Here is a 20,302-nt window from a genome sequence, read left to right on the forward strand (position 1 = left end):
TTTTTTGAATAAAAATATTCAACTTCTAATTCAAAAGGCACTACTCAACATCCATAAGGTCTTCACAGAAATGCAAATCCGTCAGCCAACAGGACACCAGGGTGTAAGTGCCGAGTTGAAGAAAATGCCTTGGTACCAGGGTCGGACTGACCATTGGGGGATTAGGGCACTGCCCGAGGGCCTAGGGTCAGTAGGGGGCCCCATGAGAGGCTACACACTACAGAAAGAAGCCAGGAACTTCCATGCAGGCTATGCTGTGGTAGATATTTAAATGCCCACTCTGTGGCTGAGCTGCAATTTGTAGGTGGCCCCATGATCTCTGATTGCCCGGGGGCCCCATGAGTTGTCAGTCCACCCCTGCTAGGTACTGTTTTTTATGGGAACCTGCTGGGCAGTGTTTCAAGCTGAGTATATTTCACTCAAATGTTAGGTGAAATGTTTTTTGAGGGTTTGAATAAAGAACAGCCAACTGTTTTTTAGAGGGTTAAAAACCTCTGGAAACAGAGAATCCAGGGTAAATGGCATCTGATGGAGCTACTGACATATAGGCTCACTGAATTGTGTGCAGCATTTCACAGGAACCATTCAGAAGGCAGCTCATTCTAGTTGGTCCCCAGAATCCTGAAAACCAAATTCTGAATGGCTGCCATGATTACCTTTACAGAACAACCAATCTTTTCTAGTTATAATTAGGCCAACAAGACATAAAACAGGTAAAATGCAACGTACAAAGAACAGCTGAGCCTGAAAGCTATAGGAAATTGGCAACCATTATGTTTGTACCTCAGCTGGATGTTAATCTGCTCTCCGTGTTGCTTCAGCTTTTCTCTGAGGTGATGCTGTAGCTCAGTGTAGGTGATGTCCTTTCTCACTGACAAGTTTACCGTGAACTCAGTGTGTACTTGTAATGTTATTAGACTGTCTTCTTCAGCTATGGCTTCTTCAACTATGGGCTCTCTTGCGCACACCTGGTCTTGCTTGGCCTGGAGAAAGAAAGGAATTGGTCATAGCTGTGCATGTGAAGTGCGCGCATATACAATTTACAACAAACCACTAGAGATGGCCTTGCGGTTCGCCCGGCGGTCGGTTTGCGGCGAACTTTGCTCGTTCGCTGTCCGCCGATCATGCGAACATATGGCGATGTTCGCGGCCGCCATATTCTTTTACATTGTGAAGAACTTTGACCCATGACACATCCATCAAGTGGTACAGGACAGCCAATTGAGACATTTCAGCACATGGACATACCCCCTACCTTTATAAATAGACCTGATCTGGCTGCCATTTTACATTCTGCCTTTTGTCAGTGTAGGGAGAGGTTTGCTGTGTGGGGCAGGCACAGATTGTCAGTGACACAAATTGCTCAGTAATAGGTCCACAAAAGTCCTTTTAAGGACTGGTATAGGTGTACTGTCTATATTCTGTCTTTTGTCAGTGTAAGGAGAGGTTTGCTGTGGGGAGCAGGGACAGACTGTCAGTGCCGGTTCACACTGATGCGATGCGGGAACACTGCGAATATATCTGTGTGTTCCCGCATCGCATCCGCAGCACAGGCAGTTCACACTGCCATATGCGATAAGCTGGGGGTTTCAATTCAAAGTTAACGACACCCCCAGCTCACATCGCATATCGCAGTGCGATCTGACAGTTTGCACAGAATCATATCGCACTGGTGCCGGTTCACACTGATGCGATCACAGAGATTGCATGTAATTCGGAGCGCACTGCTCCTAAAATTACATACTATGTCTGTGTGGTGCAAATTCAGCCATACAATGAATTTGCACCGCAATCGCAGTGAACAAGCACAGGACCCTTTTTTTGGTCCGCAGCAGAATTGGATCACATGGTGGTTCACACCAGTGCGATCCGATTCTGTACGAACTGTCAGATCGCATTGCGATATGCGATCTGAGCTGGGGGTGTCATTAACTTTGAATTGACACCCCCAGCGTATCACATATGGCAGTGTGAACTGCCTGTGCTGGGGATGCGATGCAGGAACACGCAGATATATTAGCAGTGTTCCTGCATCGCATCAGTGTGAACCGGCACTGAGTGACACAAATCGCTCGGTAATAGGTCCACAAAAGTCCTTTAAAGGACTGGTATAGCTGTACTATTGTTTGGTGTGCAGTATATAGGGGTGTAATACACTTATAATATGCTTTCTAATATAGAAAGCATATTATAGTGTATTTGGGTACTGCAGAAATTTTGCCTCTTTCGCTGCGTTAACTCTGCTACATACAGTGACAAAAGTTACTAGAAAATATTTTTCATAACTGGTGTGATAAACCAGTGGCCCCCCAAAACGACAGATTGAAGCGCGGTGTTATATAACAATATACTTTCATAATAGTGTATTTGGGTACTTCAGAAATGTTGCCTCTTTCGCTGCGTTAACTCTGCTACACACAGTGACAAAAGTTACTAGAAAATATTTTTCATAACTGGTGTGATAAACCAGTGGCCCCCCAAAACGACAGATTGAAGCGGGGTGTTATATACCTTCTTCCACATATACTGTGCTTCTCTAGAGACTTTTGTCACAGGGTCATTTAAAAAATGACAGGCAGAGGAAGAGGCAGGCCCTTCCGCAGGGGTGGTAGGGGTAGGGCAGGAGCACCAGGCCGGAGCCAAAGTGGAAAGTTGCAGAAGGTGCGTTCGATTACGTCAAGACTTAGTTGAGTGGCTCACTCAGCCTTCCTCTTCTGCACCCTCCTCATCCTCTCTATCTGCAGAGGAGGAAGCAACAGCCACCACTCAGCACTCTGGCGACAGTACCCAGATCAGCCAAAGGGGGTTGGTCCCCGCTATTGCTGCCTACTCCGAGATCTCTAATGTTAGTGGTGGGGAAGGTGACGTTGATAATGCAGAGGCAAAATTTCTGCAGTACCCAAATACACTATTATGAAAGTATATTGTTATATAACACCCCCGCTTCAATCTGTCGTTTTGGGGGGGCCACCGGTCTATCACACCAGGTATAATACTTTTTTCTAATTGCGTTTGTCACTCTTTGTAGTTGTAGTATTGCTGCAGAACCGCTCACCAGTCACAATGCTGCACAATACAAACCCACTATAATATGCTTTCTATATTCATCCAGCATTGCGACTTCCTCATCTTCTGCTACTGCTCCTTGAGGGCTTGATCAATGACACGATGCAATGCACGCTCCAGAAAAAAGGCGTAAGGTACAATGTCACTGATGGCACCCTGGCTGCGACTGACCAGTTTGGGGATCTCATCAAATGGCCGCAGAAGTCTGCATGCGTCGAGCATGAGCAGCCACTGGCGCGGTAAAAAAAACCCAAGCTCCCCAGAACCTGTCCTGCCGCAGAGTTCGTACAGGTAGTCATTTACTGCATGTTTCCGCTGGAGCAGCCTATCAAGCATATACAAGGTTGAGTTCCATTGCGTCGGGCAGTCACAAATAAGACATCTGATGGGCAGGTTGTGTCGTCTCTGAATCTCAGCAAGGCGAGCCATAGCTGTGTAAGATCTTCTGAAATGGGCCGAGATTTTCCTGGCCTGCCGCAAGATGTCCTGGACCCCAAGGTATTTGACAACGAATCGCTGCACAACCAAGTTCAGGACGTGTGCCATGCATGGCACATGTGTAATTTTGCCCTGTTTCAGCGCGCTCAGCAGATTGGCACCGTTGTCGAACACCACTTTACCAACTGTCAAATTGAGCGGTGTTAGCCACTGATCTGCCTGTGAACGCAAAGCTGAAAGGAGTGCAGGACCAGTGTGGCTCTTGGCTTCCAGGCACAACAGACGCAGCACAGCATGACAATGTCTCACCTGGCATGTCGAATAGGTTCTAGGGATCTTGGGCGGTGAAGCGGAAGAGACGGTAGCAGCGGAAAAGGAGGAGTCAGCTGAGGAGGAGAGGGAGGATGGAGTAGGAGGAGGAGAAGAAGAGGCAGGCCTGCATGCAATCCGTGGTGGTAAAACCAAATCTACATGGGTGCCACCGGTTACATGCTTCATGGCCGTCAGAAGGTTCACCCAGTGGGCAGTAAAAGTTATATACCTTCCCTGCCCTGTTTGCTAGACTACGTGTCTGTGGTCAGATGTATCTTGGCAATGACACTGTGTGCCAGAGATGCATTCACTTGCCGCTGAACATGGCCATATAGCTCTGGGATGCTCTTCTGCGATGAATATCTCCTTCCTGGGACCTTCCATAGTGGTGTTCCGATGGCCACAAATTTTCGATAGGCCTCCCAAGTTCACCAGTTTATATGGCAGTAGTTGGCGGACTATCAGTTCCGACAAGCCAGCGGTCAACCGTTGGGCAACCGTTATCCAGCGCCATCATTTTTTTTACGCTCGAACATTTGGGCCACGGAAGCCTGCCTTTTTCTAGAAAAAACGTGAGGACGGCATGATGGAAGGTGGAGTGGAGGACAATTGTGAGGAGAAGGAGAAGAGGCTGGACGGTGAGAGCCTGGAGTGTGGCTTTGTGGGTTCTGACGGCATTGCTCCCACTGGGCTCGGTGATGGGAGTCCAGATGCCTTCTAAAGCCCCTTTCACACAGGGGGACCGTTCAGATCCGCCTGTCGGTTTTTTTTTGGCGGATCTGAACGGTCCCCCCATGCATGTCTATGGGGCATCGGATGTCAGCGGAGACATGTCCGCTGGCGCTGACATCCGATCCCTCAAATCTGGACGGATGGAAACCCTTATTTTCCATCCGTGCAGCGGATCGTCCCTAGGTGAGTGTTGGGCTTACTGCGACATATGCGTTGACTGCAAAGGCTCCAGCATCAGGGAACGCATAGACCGGCAGGTGTCCGACTACATCGGGTTAACGGCCGATGTGGACGCTCTGAGAAGTGATGAACCCCTGGACTACTGGGTGGGCAGGCTTGACCTCTGACCAGAGCTTGCACAATTTGCAATGGAACTGTTGGCTTGCCCCTCGTCCAGTGTCCTGTCCAAAAGGACATTCAGCGCAGCAGGGGGGATCGTGACGGATAAGCTCACTTGCCTAGCTCACGACAGTGTTGACTACCTCACATTTCTAAAAAAGTGTCCATGTTGTGGGACTATGTGTGTACAGCTAGTAAGTATTTTGTGGCTGCAAATATGACCTGGAGATTTTTAGAATTTGAGAAAGTTTGGGGATCGCGTTCGCGAACCGCCCCGTCCGATGTTTGTCCATCAATACAAACCACATATGTCACATTAATCACCACTTTTTCCTAAATTAACTAGCATAGTGACAAAGGGGTATCTTAGACAATGAATGTGCTTCACAACCCAAAAAACAAACAATTCACTGTAATATAAGTGCAAAATTCAGAGTCCCATAAGAATCTTTCCAGGTAAATAAAGTTGTGCTGGTGCTTTTTAATTCCACTTGTGCTTAAAATGCCCCACATGGATTTGCACTCATCAAATGGACATGACCACCTATCACCAGTGTGGTCAATTGAACTTGTGGGGCATGTCCCCTTTAATTTTCAGCTCCTCTTAAATTCGCTCAGCTCAACTCTGTAGCCCGGTATTACCACTCAGGGGGAAATGACAACAGGAAGAGAACTCATAATGTAAAACCATTCAGTAAGTTTATTGGAAAAAAAGTTTAAAGTACATTCACTTGTTATTGTGCCGATTTGACCTGGCACCTGGTGTATACAGTATTGGTTTGTATATACAGTATAGGATGCCAGCCATTCTGTTTCCGGGATATGCTGCCACTAACCAATCAATGATAGGATGGTTACATTGGTTATCATTTTTTCATTTTTTTTTTCCCTCTATAATAAATTAACAAGCCAGCAAATAACACATTTTCTGTCCCTGAGATTCAATGCTACTCAGGCTGGACTTCAATCGTATGTGCTTTTGTTCCTCTGCATTACATGGAGGATGGGAAGATTTGTAGTTTACAATTAGAAAATATTGTGCTCTCATTTCATTTTTTTTTCCCCCACAAAAGTTATTATTGAGGAAAAATATCACAAGCATCAATATAACAAGAACAGTGGCCATACAGAGAAGACCGGAAAACATTAACCCTTTACAAATATATAATCAGAAAACAAGTGGAAATACCTCATGAATGAAATAACAATTCGTCATGTTGCAATCCAGTGTACAGCATAAAAATCTACAGAGATGAAACACCGGGTCACCTAGGCTACAGATGAGTGGATTTGAAAGTGCTTAAACCTCAAGGCTCATAGGCCAAGAAGTTAAGCTTGGTGTGGTATCGAAGAAGCCAATTCCACGTGTAGCACTACCAGGTATGGCTGTAGCGGTGTCATTAGGCCTATGTATACAACTAGAGGGTACAGTATGGTGCTGTTTTAAGTAAAGGTTATGGTATACCTAGATTTAGAGAAGGTAATGGTAGGGTTGCAACCTCCATTTAAAACTGAACACATATTAATTAGACCGGTGCTGTGGCTGATTAAGGTGGTAATTAAACTCACTTAGTGCCTTGTCTCCATTAAATTAGCCCCAGAACCTGTGTAATTAATGTGTTCAGTTTTAAAGGGATGAGATGGCAATCCTAGGTCATGGTAGAGCATGGAAGAGGGTGTCATAGAGTTATGTCTGGTGCTGTGGCTGTTAGGTGGAAAGGGGGCCCTGTATGTCAAAAGTGGGAGAAGGGGAAAGGAAGGAGAATAGTAGAGGGAGGAGATAAGAAGAAAAATAGGTTGGGGGGTAGAGGAGGGAGGGGGCTGTCTCTTGCTCACTCCTATGGTTTATAAGGAGTTTGTTCAACCCCTATTTGGCCGACAAACACAGTAAGGATAACCCTTTAGGAGAAAGTGAGGTTTGGGGGGTCTGTGCTCTCATTTCACCTCACAGGAATTGACTAGGGGATGGCATCAACATATATTTTCTGTACTAGCTGAAAGTGTTCCTAAATAGGAACATGTTTACATCGGCAGACCACTGTTCTGTCTCCATGGGACATCGCGGCCGCCAGACTTGCTGATTGGCTAGCCAATCAGTGTGTGCGCGTGCCCACACTAACTGCTACAAGAAGCAACATACATGTACGTCGTTTCGCGTAACAGACCCGACCTACCACAGTAAAACTACGGCAGCTGGTCGGCAAGTGGTTAAGCTAACACTAAACAATATCCTATTTCTCCAAAAATAATTCATGCACATCTACCACCAATGGCCTGTGTTATCTATTTCCCATGGAACTGTTTCCAAATGTGTTTTTCTGCCTCCTTGTAACATCCTCTGTGTGTTTTTGAGCTTCTTCTTTCCCCCTTCACTTCAATTTTTTATGGGTGCAACCCTAGTCCATAGTCCCTAGTCCATTTTGGTGTGAATAAGAAAGGGTGGCTATGTTACTACATACAGTGAAACCATGGAGAACAAATGTAGCCACCCTCTAACAGGAAATCAGATATCAGAGCAGAAAAAAAAGAGATCTGGAGGAGGCATAAGAAGCTACTTTTTTGCATTAAGTTTAGATTTATTTTATTTTTTTAATCCAAAGTTTAGTTTCACTTTAAACTGTTAGCTATTGGATTTCTGGGCCACATCCCACTCCCAAGTCCTTACTTAGGCTCGGTTCACACTGGGGCAGCTTCAAAGTCCCTGCACTGCGCAACTTCAGCGCAGCTTGCAAACAACTTCTTTAATAGAAGTCAATGCAAGCCACTCTGAAGTCACACCCAAGTAGTGCATAAACCTTTTTCTAAGTTGGAGCGACTTGAGTTGCTCCGATTAGAACGGTTCCATTGCAAGTCACCTGACAAGTCACCCCAGTGTGAACCGAGCCTAACAGGTCAGCAGCTTACTCTCCATTGTGCCTCTGAAAAAAGGATTTGATTAAATGCTGGTGTGATCAAGAGAAACTTGATTGAAGATTGTTGTTAAATGTGGAAATTCAACACTCGTATACTTACCACTGTGATCTTCTGTTTGGTTAGTGGTACACTCTGCAAATTGACAACCATCTCTACCTTCTGAGAAGGTATTTGTTGACCAGCTTTCTCTTTCACTGTCTCCTGTATAAAAGAGAATGTCATATTTACAGAATGATAAGGTCTTAAAGGGTTTATTTCATTTCACTGGTCTAGGAAAGACAGGTGCATCTGATAATTGCTCCACCACATGGTTCTCTCTAGAGCAGCCTTTCTCAACTAGGGTTCCTTCAGAGGTTGCTAGGGGTTCCTTGAACTGTGGTAATTGCCCTTCTATTTGATGGTGCCTGCATAGTTCGAGGATGAACACCATTTGGTAGAACCAGTGGCATGTTACCAATAATCTTTTTAGCTGTCTGTAAGCTAAAGTGGCCTTCTTTCCACTGACCACCAATACAAGGATTTTTTTCCCAATGGCCCTAATAAGCTGGTTTTAGCAGGGGCTCCCTGAGGCCTAAAAATTATTTTAAGGGTTCGTATGGATTAAAAAGTTTGAGAATGGTTGCTCTAGAGCAGTGATGGAGAATCATGGCACCCCAGATGTTTTGGAACTACATTTCCCATGATGTTCATGCACTCTGCAGTGTAGTTGAGCATCATGGGAAATGTAGTTCCAAAACATCTGGGTTGTCAAGGTTCGCCATCACTGCTCTAGAGGAAACATCCAACGATGGTTCCGCTCTTTTCACCTTATTGAGAAAGAAGCACATTTACAGTTGTGTACATTTGGCTACTACAGTAAACCCCCCTCCATCGCGGGGGTTACGCTCCGGACCCAACTGCGAAAAGTGAAAATCCGCGAAATAGAAAGACCCTATTTAAATACACTCTAGGCATGTTTTTATAACTTTCACTGTACTTTTAAAAGCATTTTAAGGTCTTTAAACACACTTTTAAAACAATATGTGGTAGAAAAGGACTACCAAAAAAGATGGATGGGGGCTCGAGGTGTTCGAGCCTTCATCCAGAAAATACATGGAAGGACATGAATGAGCATAGAAAGGAGAGAGGTGTAGAGAAGGGGAAAAACAAAAGCTGGGTAAAAAAAGGGGGGGAAGAGAAACAGAAAATGAAGAAAAAGAAAAAGGGAGGGGGAGAGAAGGGGAACAGGAGGAGAAAAGAGAAGAAATAAAGAAAAAGAGGAAAGAGAAGAAAAAAGAAGAACAAAGAGGCAAAAATAGAAAAATGAGAAAAAAGAAGAAAAAAGGGGAACAGAACAAAGATCCAAGAAAAAATGATGAGGGCTGGTGGGATTTTAATGGTACCGTAGAAAAAATCATAGAAGAGGTGATAAAATCAAGTATTTTATTTATACATCATTAAAAACCAGGTAGGGGAAGACATTTGTATATGTATAAAAACATATTAACGGGTACAAACAATACAGTAACAAAGGTATAGACAATAGGCGATGGTAGATATATAGCTCATCCGGTGTGCAAGACCTCGGAGAATTAACCCAACATGTTTCGCAGCCTATTTAGGGCTGCTTCTTCAGGGGTCTGTAACATGCTATATAAGAAGAGAGTTTTAATAGACCTATGTAGAAACAAAACAAGTAATGAATAAACAAATAAGATACAACTTAATGATTAAACATGCACATGCGGCTCCTGTGTGTACAATGCACAGCCCATCACCACAAATCGTCACCCAGCAGTGCACCAAGGAGGGAGAGAGCCCGGGATCCCCACAATACGTCTTACCCACGGATGTGGAGGAGAAATAAGACAAGGATAGTCAAATGGCGTAAGTGTTGTGAACCAAACGAGGCACCCAGAGGGATACCAGTAGGGTTCGAAAAGTAAAAAGAGAGAGAACACCAAAAGTTTCCAAAGGGATATCCAAGGGAAGTGTTTGCTGAGGCAGGTAAGAGTAAAAATAAAACTTAAAAAGGCAATAATTTACCTTCAATGGTACTGAATTATATATGACTCGATAATGAGACAGAGTGATTTGGAACCCAAAAGCTCCTATCTCTAAAGAGAGAAATATAGAATATATTTAAAGGCATAACTACTCCTGGCAAGAAAGCAACTTAGGAGGACAAGAAGGAAAGAAAGGGAAGGGGAAAGGAGCCAGAGAACATAAAAAGAGAAAAAAAAGGATAGAACAAAAGAAGCAACACAGGGAAAGAAAGAAATGGGAAAAATGGAAAGGGGGACAAAACACACAGCAAACATAAAAAAAAAAAAAGGAAGAAAAAAGGGGGTAGGAAAAGAGGGGGGAGGAGGAGAAACAAAGAAGGAAAAGCAAATGAATAAAAAGAAAAGAAACGAGAAAGATGGCTACCTCACAGAGAATGCTGATAAAATATGGAGAGGCCGATGGAGGAAAAAGCAGCTAAGCATCTACAGATACAGTGGGTGGTGTCTAATTGTCATGCTCGTTCTGAGGTACGCCAGAGGAACCACCTACAGGTATCCAGATAGGGTTGACCAAGTAGCACAAAGCACCTAGTGGGGAGATACAGAAATAATTTGAAATTGAGACATAGCCTGAGGGTTCGCATGATAGCAAACCTCCGGGCATGGCCATCAATCAAGCAACAGACCTCCGGGCATGACCAACGACACGTACTTACCCACATGTATTCCGATGGAGAGCATGGCCTTCTCACAAAGGTATAAAACGCCAAACCTCCCGCTTATATACTACCTCAACCCGACGCCGGACGCACGTCATAGACATGCGCCACGGCGTGGGTCAGATCCTCAACAATGCGCGCACCGGAAGCGCGCATAGTGCTGCACTGAACTCGGCCGCACCACGCAGCCGCGTGCAGCCATGGAGAGCGGAAGTGGAGGTAATCATACCTCCACATCCCGCGCCTCCATCCGAGGATCACACATCCGTGGGAAGCGAGAGGAGGAGCCAGGGCTCACCAACCTACCATAGGGGCAAAGCAAACCAGGCGATCAGAGGGGTGGATGAGCGTGCATTGCAGATAGAAACAAAAGGAGCCAAAAGAGCATGTGAATGGATGAAACACAAACAAAAAATAAATAACCATATAAACAACAAAGTATACAAAAACATACACCTAGTGCAACAATCGATGCAGTATATATAAAGCACTCCATTTAGCAATAACGTGGCGATCCGTGGCTGGGAAAAAAGGACGAAAGGGGGGGGGAGGGAAATGCAGGAGGGGAAGGGAAACATCACCAGCCAAGGACCGTCACGCTGTATACGTTATAAAGTATCACAAATTACCTTTCCACAAATACATCAACAGTTTATGGAAATTGCCACATGAGTCCAAAATGAGGATTGGTCAGGAACAAATCATAAAGAAAATAAATAAATATAGCTCCCAGGAAGCGGTTATCAAAAAAAGCCTTACAAAGGCACAATTCCGTTTGTGGAATGAGCAGATTTTTAGATTTTTATTTCTCCCAGAGTCTTTGTGACCCCATCTCATGACTGCCAGGTGGAACAAGGGACCAACGTGCATGGGGTAGGGGTCCCGTCAGGTGTGAGTGGGGTAATATGTCTAAATGCAAGATTGCAAGACAGTCTCTATCCCAGGAATGGTTTGTAGGTTAAAACCTCATTAATTCCTGGGGGTTTGATGGCATCCAGCGACTCAATCCAATAAGTTTCTTTTTGTAAGATGCGCTTGTCCCAATTACCCCCGCGGGGGTCTGGGGCAATGACATCCAGGACCGTGAATTTCACAGTTTTGTTATTGTATCCATGATGCAAACCAATGTGCCTGGTGACACTCACGAAAGGAAGTCGCACGTCTGAATACCAGATTAGGTCTGGTACCTAGATATTTGGCCAAGATATTCCTTTCGTGACCGCTTGACAAAAAGTCACTATAGACCAGACAACACCCCTCAATTTCCTAAAAAAGGTACCTATCCCTGTGGATCCTGTGACAAATGTCCCTGGATCCTTTGCGGACCTAAGGTCCGATTACCCAACGGTAGATACTTTAGGCCCCAACACTTTGCCGATTGCAACACGCAAGGTGTTGTTTATTTGATGACCTGTCAATGTGGGGCCTTCTACGTCGGCAAGACGATTCGCAAGTTGAGCCAACGTATTGGGGACCACATCTACCACTCTGACGGCGGAACCATACAAACGAGTGTCACCAGGCATGTATGGTTCCGCCGTCAGAGTGGTAGATGTGGTCCCCAATACGTTGGCTCAACTTGCGAATCGTCTTGCCGACGTAGAAGGCCCCACATTGACAGGTCATCAAATAAACAACACCTTGCGTGTTGCAATCGGCAAAGTGTTGGGGCCTAAAGTATCTACCGTTGGGTAATCGGACCTTAGGTCCGCAAAGGATCCAGGGACATTTGTCACAGGATCCACAGGGATAGGTACCTTTTTTAGGAAATTGAGGGGTGTTGTCTGGTCTATAGTGACTTTTTGTCAAGCGGTCACGAAAGGAATATCTTGGCCAAATATCTAGGTACCAGACCTAATCTGGTATTCAGACGTGCGACTTCCTTTCGTGAGTGTCACCAGGCACATTGGTTTGCATCATGGATACAATAACAAAACTGTGAAATTCACGGTCCTGGATGTCATTGCCCCAGACCCCCGCGGGGGTAATTGGGACAAGCGCATCTTACAAAAAGAAACTTATTGGATTGAGTCGCTGGATGCCATCAAACCCCCAGGAATTAATGAGGTTTTAACCTACAAACCATTCCTGGGATAGAGACTGTCTTGCAATCTTGCATTTAGACATATTACCCCACTCACACCTGACGGGACCCCTACCCCATGCACGTTGGTCCCTTGTTCCACCTGGCAGTCATGAGATGGGGTCACAAAGACTCTGGGAGAAATAAAAATCTAAAAATCTGCTCATTCCACAAACGGAATTGTGCCTTTGTAAGGCTTTTTTTGATAACCGCTTCCTGGGAGCTATATTTATTTATTTTCTTTATGATTTGTTCCTGACCAATCCTCATTTTGGACTCATGTGGCAATTTCCATAAACTGTTGATGTATTTGTGGAAAGGTAATTTGTGATACTTTATAACGTATACAGCGTGACGGTCCTTGGCTGGTGATGTTTCCCTTCCCCTCCTGCATTTCCCTCCCCCCCCCTTTCGTCCTCTTTTCCCAGCCACGGATCGCCACGTTATTGCTAAATGGAGTGCTTTATATATACTGCATCGATTGTTGCACTAGGTGTATGTTTTTGTATACTTTGTTGTTTATATGGTTATTTATTTTTTGTTTGTGTTTCATCCATTCACATGCTCTTTTGGCTCCTTTTGTTTCTATCTGCAATGCACGCTCATCCACCCCTCTGATCGCCTGGTTTGCTTTGCCCCTATGGTAGGTTGGTGAGCCCTGGCTCCTCCTCTCGCTTCCCACGGATGTGTGATCCTCGGATGGAGGCGCGGGATGTGGAGGTATGATTACCTCCACTTCCGCTCTCCATGGCTGCACGCGGCTGCGTGGTGCGGCCGAGTTCAGTGCAGCACTATGCGCGCTTCCGGTGCGCGCATTGTTGAGGATCTGACCCACGCCGTGGCGCATGTCTATGACGTGCGTCCGGCGTCGGGTTGAGGTAGTATATAAGCGGGAGGTTTGGCGTTTTATACCTTTGTGAGAAGGCCATGCTCTCCATCGGAATACATGTGGGTAAGTACGTGTCGTTGGTCATGCCCGGAGGTCTGTTGCTTGATTGATGGCCATGCCCGGAGGTTTGCTATCATGCGAACCCTCAGGCTATGTCTCAATTTCAAATTATTTCTGTATCTCCCCACTAGGTGCTTTGTGCTACTTGGTCAACCCTATCTGGATACCTGTAGGTGGTTCCTCTGGCGTACCTCAGAACGAGCATGACAATTAGACACCACCCACTGTATCTGTAGATGCTTAGCTGCTTTTTCCTCCATCGGCCTCTCCATATTTTATCAGCATTCTCTGTGAGGTAGCCATCTCTTTCTCGTTTCTTTTCTTTTTATTCATTTGCTTTTCCTTCTTTGTTTCTCCTCCTCCCCCCTCTTTTCCTACCCCCTTTTTTCTTCCTTTTTTTTTTTTTTTTTTTTATGTTTGCTGTGTGTTTTGTCCCCCTTTCCATTTTTTCCCATTTCTTTCTTTCCCTGTGTTGCTTCTTTTGTTCTATCCTTTTTTTTCTCTTTTTATGTTCTCTGGCTCCCTTCCCCTTCCCTTTCTTTCCTTCTTGTCCTCCTAAGTTGCTTTCTTGCCAGGAGTAGTTATGCCTTTAAATATATTCTATATTTCTCTCTTTAGAGATAGGAGCTTTTGGGTTCCAAATCACTCTGTCTCATTATCGAGTCATATATAATTCAGTACCATTGAAGGTAAATTATTGCCTTTTTAAGTTTTATTTTTACTCTTACCTGCCTCAGCAAACACTTCCCTTGGATATCCCTTTGGAAACTTTTGGTGTTCTCTCTCTTTTTACTTTTCGAACCCTACTGGTATCCCTCTGGGTGCCTCGTTTGGTTCACAACACTTACGCCATTTGACTATCCTTGTCTTAATCCTCCTCCACATCCGTGGGTAAGACGTATTGTGGGGATCCCGGGCTCTCTCCCTCCTTGGTGCACTGCTGGGTGACGATTTGTGGTGATGGGCTGTGCATTGTACACACAGGAGCCGCATGTGCATGTTTAATCATTAAGTTGTATCTTATTTGTTTATTCATTACTTGTTTTGTTTCTACATAGGTCTATTAAAACTCTCTTCTTATATAGCATGTTACAGATCCCTGAAGAAGCAGCCCTAAATAGGCTGCGAAACATGTTGGGTTAATTCTCCGAGGTCTTGCACACCGGATGAGCTATATATCTACCATCGCCTATTGTCTATACCTTTGTTACTGTATTGTTTGTACCCGTTAATATGTTTTTATACATATACAAATGTCTTCCCCTACCTGGTTTTTAATGATGTATAAATAAAATACTTGATTTTATCACCTCTTCTATGATTTTTTCTACGGTACCATTAAAATCCCACCAGCCCTCATCATTTTTTCTTGGATCTTTGTTCTGTTCCCCTTTTTTCTTCTTTTTTCTCATTTTTCTATTTTTGCCTCTTTGTTCTTCTTTTTTCTTCTCTTTCCTCTTTTTCTTTATTTATTCTCTTTTCTCCTCCTGTTCCCCTTCTCTCCCCCTCCCTTTTTCTTTTTCTTCATTTTCTGTTTCTCTTCCCCCCCTTTTTTTTACCCAGCTTTTGTTTTTCCCCTTCTCTACACCTCTCTCCTTTCTATGCTCATTCATGGCCTTCCATGTATTTTCTGGATGAAGGCTCGAACACCTCGAGCCCCCATCCATCTTTTTTGGTAGTCCTTTTCTACCACATATTGATTATTCAACTGGGATGTCGGTACTTTGCTAACATGTCTTGTATATCAAACACTTTAATCCTTTATACACTTTTAAAACAATAGAAACACATTTAAACACATAAGAGATACTGAGAAACAGAGCAAGAGCAATGGAAAACAAAAAAAAGATTTAATTAACAATGATTTAATTAGTAAAATAATATTAATAGGTCTTACAGAAAAAAAAATGCAATATACCAGGACAGCAAAAACGTAACCGCGATATAACGGGGGTTTACTGTACTTTGAATGATGTCAGTACCAACTATTAATTTTAGCAAAAAATATTTTTAAAAATATATGTACAATTTTAAGTGCTTTAAAAGAACATGATACATTTAGCACTGCTTCAGAATTTAATAGCTAACTGCAATCTTTATTATGTTATCAGTTATTTCAAGCTAGGCAGTGGCAATGGTGATGAATCGGTAAACTACAATTTACCTTGTCCACATTGCCAGCTCCCACTGTGAAGCCTTTCCCCTTCAGTACTTAAACACCCAAAAGGTGGTCAGGAAAAGACAAAAGTTGTAGTGGGAACCCCCAAAACTTCCAGGTTGCCAGGAACAAACTCATTAACTATGACAAGGAGATTTGGTTGCTGGAGTATCCAAAGCATATAAAAAACCGGGGGCTGAATGAAACCACCAGATTACACCAATAGCTAAAGTATAACTTTTGTTAAGACTGACACCTTAAGGAGGTAGAATTGACAATTAGCAATATATTACAACTCACGTTCCCGATGTACAGCGTACATACACTTTGTAAGATTTTGAGCTAATCTCTGCAACTTAATGATTTAGAACATATTTTAGAAAAAAAGTTTAGCATTTCTTCAATATGTATAAACAGTATAAGTTTTTAGATCCTCGCCCCCTAATAGGATAAACGCGTTTTTACGGAGGTACTTAAAAATAGCTTACAAATGTTTTCAATTCCAATAAAAAGAGTTTAAAAAAATGTTTTCAATAACTCTTTTCTAGAAAGAAATGTATCTTTTCGACTTTCTGGCACTTTATTTAATAATTTTTGGTACTTGTATAGCCCCGTCAATTTACATAGAGCTTTACATATATAGTATACATTCTCATCAGTCTCTGCCCTCAAAGAGCTTACAATCAAAGGTCCCTAACTCAAATTCATACATATACATACTAGGGACAATTTAGACAGGAGTCAATTAACCTACCAGCATGTCTTTGAAGTGTGGGAGTAAACCGGAGTACCCGGGGGAAACCCACGCAGGCACAGGGAGAACATGCAAACTTTCAGGCAGGTATGGCTGTGGTTGGGATTCAAACCTACAACTCTAGAGCTGCTAGGCAGCTACTGTGCTATATATATTTATTATTATTATTATAATATTAAGTTACAGTACCGGCTTCTTGCAATACTTTAGTACCTCTTTTTGTTCTGGTAGGTCATGAGCAGGTCTCTTTGGTAGATCCAGATCTGGTGATGGATTACCTGGAGAAAACAGATATCATTTAAGTCAGGGGGTAGCCATAACACAGCAGAAAAATGAATTACAAGTTTCACAGCTTACCAGTTGGCTTGACGTTGGGCCTAGTTGGAGGCATCTTTGTGGGTGGCAGAGGGATTCCATTATTCACTTTCTTTTAAAAGAACAAAAATTCTTATGTGAAATCAACTGGTGAATCATTACTACAAAATGGCAAACACTACAAATGTGCGTAAGTTAACAACTTCATTGACTTTACCAAAATCGTTTTATCCACCAATTCCAAAGAATAACCAATATGTAGAGACTGGGTCTACTCCTTAAAGTCTAAGCTCTTTCTGCTTAATGTATAACCAATTAGATCCAACTATACAAGTCAAATTTGAATTTAATTCATTGCTACATTGCTGTAGTTTGTCATACCTAATTGTGAACTGTTTATGGGTTCTTAGCAAAACCCTTACCATCTTCGATCTACTACCATCACCAAATCTATCTTTTTTTTCTTTTATTATGTACTGTTTATGTTGTCAGTTTTATTTTATACTGCTGTGTGCTACCTAAAAATTCCCTTTCTTGTTACTCTAAACTTTAATAAAAAGATTGACACAGAATTTAATTGGTTGCTGTGAATAACATCTTTGAACTGATACTTTGATAGATCAAACGTTTTGTATGGAAGGGACAACAAGAGGCCTGCAGAAAGTGAATTTTGGAATACAGTACCTTTCTTAATTTACAACAAGGTAAGTAAAAGGTGTTCCTAGGTCACCAAACTTTATTATTGATCCTTATGAACAAACCTTTGTTCTGCAAGTAAAAGGGATATGGCTATTTCAGTGCATTAGCTGAAAGTAGTGCTAAGTTGTGAGGCAATTATATAATTAGTTTTAGTGTTTTAAAAAGAAGCATTTGATTCTTATGACTAGAGTCTTGATCTTTAAATACTATCTAAAAAATATATTGCTTAATGTTTTCATGTCAGTTTTGGATAAATAGGGAAGGTTTCAAAACCCTTACAGGTTATTTTTTTGCTGTGTATGTGCCATTAGAGAAACTTCCTTTTACTTCCTGTCCCAAAAATGCAACAGGAAGTTAAGTTGGCAGTACATGACATGCTGAATAAAAAAAAAAAAGCAACACGGTATCCAGCACTAATAACGAATCTCCCACTGTGCTACTTCGGCTGTGAAAATACACAAACTGTGTTTGGATCTGATTGGAATGGCGCACTTGTCAGACAATTTTCTGGTCAGCTTCTTAGATTTTTCAAATGAGGGTTGTTTGGTTGAAGGCGGCCGAAAGGGTCACCCACTAAGCTAATTTCATTCGGCTCCTCAGCAAAATTTGAAAAGTGTATGGCCAGCTTTAGAGGAAATCTCCCAAAGTTTATACAGAGACTGCCCCCCATCCCCCACAAAGGGTCTGGTTACCTGTTGGTGCCTTCTAACCTTGTCGCCCCAAAGTTGGGGATTTACCCTCTTAGACTGTTGTCCCTAGAACAGGTGTCCCCATTGGAATGTTTTTTTTACCTTTTGTTATGGGGCCAATTCTAACATTTTGAAATGGTCACCAGTAAAAATAGCAGGGTGAATATCCCCAATGGGATACCCCTTCTTTGCTCTATCCAATACTATAAAGTAGGATTCCTCTGCTGGGCTTTGTGTGTCATGAATGGGTAGGTTTAGCCTTTAGTCTTAAACGGTCAACAAAATCCTAAAAATCTTGTCAAATACAACCGCTATCCCCACAGCCCCTTCTTATACTTACCTGAGCTAGATCCAGCAATGTGCACGAAACCAGCGACCTTAAAGGCTCTCTGCTTCCTCACTGGCTCAGACACAGCAATGAGAGCGATTGGCTCCCTCTGCTGTCAGTCACAGCCAGTAAGGAGGTAGCGGAGGCCAGGACTGAGCTATGCTCTGTGTGTCTTATAGACATACAGAGCAGGATCGGAAGCGAGCATGCACAAATGCCCCCATAGAAAACTGCTTTCTATGGAGGCACTCAGCAGGAGGAAGGAGACAGGACTGCTGATAGGGGACCCAAGAGGAGGAGGTTCGGGGCTGGTCTGTGCAAAACCATTGCACAGAGCAGGTAAATTTTAAATGTTTGGTTTAAAAAAAAAAAAATGACCCTTTAGTATCACTTTAATCTCAGGGTAACTCTTACCTAACCAACACAATAGCATCCATCTACATTATCTAATTTTGTTTGGGTGGACTTATCTTTAAATAAGCTTGTGTAACTATTATAACCAGTTAGCAGCATTCTTGATTTTTTTTTATAACTGTGCATGGAAAAGAAAACTGTAAATTAATTACCGTCATATCAGCTTTAGGAGCATTTATTGGTTCCAGAAAACTGGTGGGAATGAGGATTTTCTGTAAGAGACAACAAAAAATTATGAATACATATATACACACACATATATATATATATATATATATATATATATATATATATATATATCATGAAAAAATAATGCTAATCCTGGGTCTAAACTGCTCTTGTATCAGCACAAATCCCATGATATTTTTTCTCTACTTACTTGACCGTCGTGGATGGCAGTAGCCCAGTCCCCATCCTTATTCAGAATGTATACAATGCTGCTGGCCTTCACAGCCACCTCCCCGGAATTTTCTGGGTAATAATGGACTAAAACACGATGATATCCAGCCTCTCGGCCTCTGTTGGGGTTACAGAATGTTAATTCATTCAGCGTACTAAAAGTTTGTTGAGCCCCTAAGTACAACAATAGAAAAGCCACACTCATTAAATGCTAAATTGGGTCATTTGATCACAGAACTTGGTTATTTATTCAAATTTTTAATTATATGCAAACAAAAATTATCCTTTACTCCACCGGTTACAGAACAGTATTTCTCAATTAGATATAACATTTTTTGTTTAAATGTACAAACCATAGGTGTGCGCAGCCAATTACATTAGGGTGCGCACCCCAAAGCTCAAACACACATGCCTTTCTCTGCAGTCTCAGCTGCACTGGACAGTGAATGAATGAGAAGTGCTCTGTGCTGAGCAACTGAGCAGCTTCCTGTTCATTCACAAACTGAAGCATAGGGAACACAGTTTCCTATGCTTCAGTTATGAATGGACACAGTGAGTGTGTTTATTTAGAAGGGAATGAGCCGGTAAATGACATATTGATCAGCCCCAACCCCCGCTCTCTATACTGAAACATCCCCCGCAGTAGCCGGGGGTGAGGAGAGGAGAGAAGCCAACAGCACTGCGCTAGGGGGGACGCAACCCTGGGGGAAGCCCGGGCAGTAGGGGGAATCAGCACTGTACAAATTGATCAGGGTGTGACCAGGCACACGTGGCACACCCCCTGCGCTTGCCTATGGTACAAAGATCAGCAAAGGTATTTTATAAGTACAACGTCCAAGGAAATAACAAAACACATTCAAATACTAATAAAAAAAGTTTATTGACAACCATTTTTAAAAATAAATTTTTATTAAAACGCTTTTAGCTGGTTATATACCATGCCTAGCGTGTAATAAGTATTATACACATACCTCTGATTACTTGCCAGAGAATGTTCAAGACATTCCAAT

General features: G+C 43.0%; 1 protein-coding gene across 1 annotated transcript in view; it reads right to left on the reverse strand.

Moving 5' to 3' along the window:
- NOXA1 (NADPH oxidase activator 1) overlaps nucleotides 1–20,302 on the reverse strand; it is a 66,884-nt gene that overhangs the window by 6,919 nt on the left and 39,663 nt on the right. Inside the window, exons 8-13 of the mRNA XM_082262693.1 lie at nucleotides 19,273–19,411; nucleotides 19,046–19,105; nucleotides 16,806–16,875; nucleotides 16,662–16,726; nucleotides 7,900–8,001; nucleotides 784–983 (exon numbers count right to left, since the gene is read on the reverse strand). Of these exons, the coding sequence (XP_082118819.1) occupies nucleotides 784–983; nucleotides 7,900–8,001; nucleotides 16,662–16,726; nucleotides 16,806–16,875; nucleotides 19,046–19,105; nucleotides 19,273–19,411 (636 nt within the window). The remainder of the gene's footprint in view (nucleotides 1–783; nucleotides 984–7,899; nucleotides 8,002–16,661; nucleotides 16,727–16,805; nucleotides 16,876–19,045; nucleotides 19,106–19,272; nucleotides 19,412–20,302) is intronic.

This window comes from Pelophylax lessonae (assembly GCF_965119305.1).
Source record: "Pelophylax lessonae genome assembly, chromosome: 7".
NCBI classification, from domain to species: domain Eukaryota; kingdom Metazoa; phylum Chordata; class Amphibia; order Anura; family Ranidae; genus Pelophylax; species Pelophylax lessonae.